Source organism: Mizuhopecten yessoensis, unplaced genomic scaffold (assembly GCF_002113885.1).
Source record: "Mizuhopecten yessoensis strain PY_sf001 unplaced genomic scaffold, ASM211388v2 scaffold10415, whole genome shotgun sequence".
NCBI lineage: Eukaryota > Metazoa > Mollusca > Bivalvia > Pectinida > Pectinidae > Mizuhopecten > Mizuhopecten yessoensis.
Window position 1 is genome coordinate 111,977 of NW_018408535.1, and position 4,436 is coordinate 116,412.

The 4,436-nt window shown below is 37.8% G+C and overlaps 1 protein-coding gene across 12 annotated transcripts in view; it reads left to right on the top strand.

Moving 5' to 3' along the window:
* The first annotated feature begins 260 nt into the window (after positions 1-260).
* The window catches only part of LOC110460518 (MAP kinase-activating death domain protein-like), a 119,694-nt gene continuing 115,518 nt past the window's right edge, over positions 261-4,436 (top strand). For all 12 annotated transcript variants that reach the window (XM_021513467.1, XM_021513475.1, XM_021513474.1 and 9 more), the window contains exons 1-2: positions 261-394; positions 3,453-4,144. In XM_021513467.1, coding sequence (XP_021369142.1) covers positions 3,537-4,144 — 608 coding nt within the window. In that variant the 5' untranslated portion in view covers positions 261-394; positions 3,453-3,536. The remainder of the gene's footprint in view (positions 395-3,452; positions 4,145-4,436) is intronic.

Sequence of the window (4,436 nt, forward strand, 5' to 3'; positions counted from 1 at the left end):
ATAAAAAAATAAGAAACTAAAAAATAAACATAGAAATAAAATATGGTAAAATGAAATAATGAAGGCATTTGGATAGTCCGCATTAAAGCCATTTTGGTCTCTGTGGGGTAACATATAGATAGATGACTAAATAGCTATAATTTGGTATTGATTGTCAGTCTAGTATTTATCGATATAAATAGCCTGTCCACCAGTGGAAGCCTAACTCACCAGGGTTATCTCCCGTAACCGCACATTACTTTCAGTTTCCAGCAGATGACGCCACATGTGTTTCCTTACGTCAATGGCTGTTTATCATACACATGCATTACAGTAGCTGCGTACAGCCGGGAAACAGCAGATGTCGACATGGCTAGCAGACGTTACATCTAGAGTCTGTCCAATTACCAAAACTGTAAGTACTGGTTTAGAAGAATATTTGTCAAGGCATCTTTTTAGCCGCTACTGCTTACTTTCTGACGACATATTATGTCGTTTTGACGGATAAACGCAAGTTCTTCACAAAATCAATATTTCGTTCGTGTATGCTTCTTTCGTTTGCTGTCATACTTGTGTATATAAACTGAACATGTGTTCATGACGAACAGAACGACCTGTTTTGAAGGTTTATTATTCACGTAAGTTAAAACGCCTCGTTCGGCTAAATGCCGGTTTGTTTTGATCAGTTTCCATTTCCGACAGCGACGTTGAGCTTTGTAAACATGTGCAGTCAAGCGCGACGAGAGCATACCTCCAATGTCAGTAATCAATTTGGACATAGGAAATGTATCGATCAGGTCTGTTGATCAACAGAATCGGACTGGCTCGGGGCAGCCACTACCATTTTTACTATTAACAGTTTATCACATTAACATGATGTATTTAACTACTAAGTTATATGTTATGACTGTTAGGCCTGCAATCTATATATTAAAAGTCTGTAAATATAATGATTATTGCTTGCAACTCACAAATACTGACTCTACTATATATATATATACAACAGTTTGAACGTAGTGAATTCCTTACAATTGTCACTTTTGTCAGTAATATGTACATGGACTATATTATATATGGAGCAAAACAAAAATATTCCTTTGGCCTATACTAGGCTTATATGGCACTAATGTAGCGGAACTGGACTGGGTTGATCGTCGGCGACAAGATAGCTCAATTGGTAGAGCATCCTAGAGTTTGGAGGGTCCCGGGTTGTAACCCCGGTCTGGCCGTACATTTTTAGCTCACCTGGCCTATACAGCCCTGTGAGCTAATTATGCCGTACTGCAGCGTCCGGCCGTCAACTTTTTCTTTTAAACGACTTCTTCTGAAGAACTGGAGAACCTTGGGTCATGATATTTGGCCAGTAGGTAGCTGGGATGGAGTGCCATTAAAATTCCTCATTAAATTGACCTAGACCTACTTTCAAGATCACAGGGGTCAAATATGTTCAAAAATTGAAATAACAATATCCTAAGAACCATTTGGACTAGAGTCATGATAATTGGGTATGTTATGAAGACCAGCAATGCAAATCTTTTTCCTTTTCACAGTAATGAGGTCAAAGGTCAACTTTAAGTGCTAGTGAGGGGTCAAATGTCAACATGGGTTAAAAGGTTTAACAATCTTCTTCTCATGTTCCATAAGGCCCAGGGTGCTGGTATTTGGCCAGTAGGTACCTGGGGTGTAGTGCTTTGAAGTTTTCTCATTAAAATGACCTTGACCTAGTTTCAAGGTCACAGGGGTCAAAAATGTTAAAAACTTCAAACAACGATATCCTAAGAAGCATTTGATTTAGAGTCATGATACTTGGGTATGTTATGTAGACCAGCAGTGTGAATCTTTTTCTAAATTACAGTAATGAGGTCAAATGTCAACTTTAAGTGCTAGCTTGAGTTAAAGGTCAACGTGGATTAAAAGCTTTAAAATTACAATTTCAAATTTCAAACCACAATTTCTTAGGCTTTTAAGAGATGTTAAAATGTCTTGTGTTCTAGTTACCAAATTTGGTCTGAAGTTACCTATATGTCAGTTTCATGTAACAAAAGAAACAGGTGAGCGATACAGGCCCTCTGGGCCTCTTGGTCCTCTCCTGCTACATTTGGCGCCCAACGAAATATACACACAGAAGGTGGTATAGGGTCTTGTGTGTCTTCGGGGTCAAAGACTTTGTTATAGGAGGCAGGAATGTAGCGGAACTGGACTGGGTCGATCATTGGCGACCAGTTCACTCAATTGACAGAGCATCCGTCTAGAGTTCAGAGGGTCCCAGTTCGAACCCCAGTCTGGCCGTACATTTTTCCTCTCCTGTTACACTAATGTAGTGTTACAAAAAAACAAATAAAAGTGTGTATCTGTAATAGGAGAAAGATAAATGCATTACTAGATAGGGATTTGAACCCGGTACCCTCTGAACTCAAGACGACACTTTATAAGTTGAACTACTTAATAAGCCCTGCATAAACAAGAACATGCAGCAAAACTGCTGCACACAATTTTTTTTATGAAAATGACTAACTGACACTCCAACAACCTTGAGGGAACGATTCCTTCATACTTGAATTCATCTAATGATGATAATTTTATAAATTGTTAATGGCATTAATTTTGCATTTAGCACTATTGTCACTCAATATTTGTCACATTGCACGCAAATGTACATTTTTAAACGCACATTTAAATGTCAAGGAATAGGTAATAATGTCACCTAAGAAAGAGAAGCAGCAATTCCCAAAATAACACCAAAATCACTTTATTTGCAAAAAATCATGCTTTTTGTGTGTGATATTTTCCCCAAGTCACAAGGCACAGACCGCTGTAAAAAAAGAGGTAGAAAATTACTGACAGGGAAATGTCAAACCTGTGAATTAAAAAATATACTGAAGATTAAATAATTAGATAAAATCATGAATATGATAGTTCATCCTTCACATCATTACAACTTGCCACAACCCAAGTTTTTAGTTTGAATCATGGAACAATGAATGATCAGTGTTTACATTGTTCTTGATCTACAGACAATCAACCTCTGCTGACATCAAAGGTACTATCTGCTAGTATCCAAACCAAGCTCTGGCTGTGTTCAACTTCTATAGTGCATCTGTACTTCGTTTAGACTTGTGAAACGTGTGTTTCCAAATTACACACATCAACAGATAGTTTTAATGAATAATGTACTTCATTCATATTAAACTTGCTGATCTGAAATTTACTGAGCTCATGAAAATTCTGAAAATTTCATAAATGTCAGATTATGTTTTGTGTAAACATTTTTCCATTTTAATGGTTGTGTTTATTCTATCATATTCGCATGCAATTATCAAAGGAGAAAAAAATCAGACAGACAGGCTTAATACACTTCTATGTTAGGTAGGATTAGAATTATCTGTGTGAGGTATTGAAGGAACACATTGACTGATTTTCGTTGAAGTCAACTGTCGATGTCATAATTTTGGATTGTATTTTTTTATCTTTAGATGATTGGGAAGTTAGCCAAGAGAGTGAACACAAGATGGTAGGGAGAGGGATTGATATACTATCTCAGCCCTACCTAACAAGACATGTTGGAACATAACACAAAGTACCTGTGCCCACGCCTGGTGGATTACATCATCGTTGTGGGCAGCAGGCATCCTAACCATAACAACAATGTAGCACAAACCCCCGAACTTCTACGACGATACCCACTGGAGGATCACCACGACTTTCCTCTACCACCTGACATCATATTCTTCTGTCAACCAGAAGGCTGTATAAGCGTAGGGCCAAAACGTATGAGTCTAAGAGAGACAACGTCATTTGTATTTACACTTACGGAAAAAGACTCTGGATTAGTTAGGTATGGTATCTGTGTAAATTTTTTTCGACCGATAGAAAAGAAATATTCAGAAAAATCAAAGTCTGAACGTTTTTATGGAGGAAATGCTGATGGAAATACGTTAGGTATTGGCATCGAGTCAGATGGCCGACAGAGGTCACCAAGAACTAGTCGCAGACTCAAAACAGCGGGACGAGTACGAAACAATACTCTTACTTCACTATGCATCGTCAGTCATCATCCTTTCTTTTCAACATTCCGAGAATGCATGTTTATATTAAGAAAGCTCATAGATTCATGTCATGACAGAAGTTGTACAAAAAGAATTGGTGGATCCAGAGGCTCTTCAAGGTAAGTCCGACTCTATATTGATTATTTCTGAACTATTTGTCATGTAGGTTTGTACCTGATGATTTCTTTAATCACTGCCTCATTAGGTTTGTACCTGATGATTTCTTTAATCACAGCCTCATTAGGTTTGTACCTGATAATTTCTTTAATCACAGGCTCATTAGGTTTGTACCTGATGTCCCTTTAATCACAGCCTCATTAGGTTTGTACCTGATGTCCCTTTAATCACAGCCTCATTAGGTTTGTACCTGATGTCCCTTTAATCACAGCCTCATTAGGTTTGTACCTGATG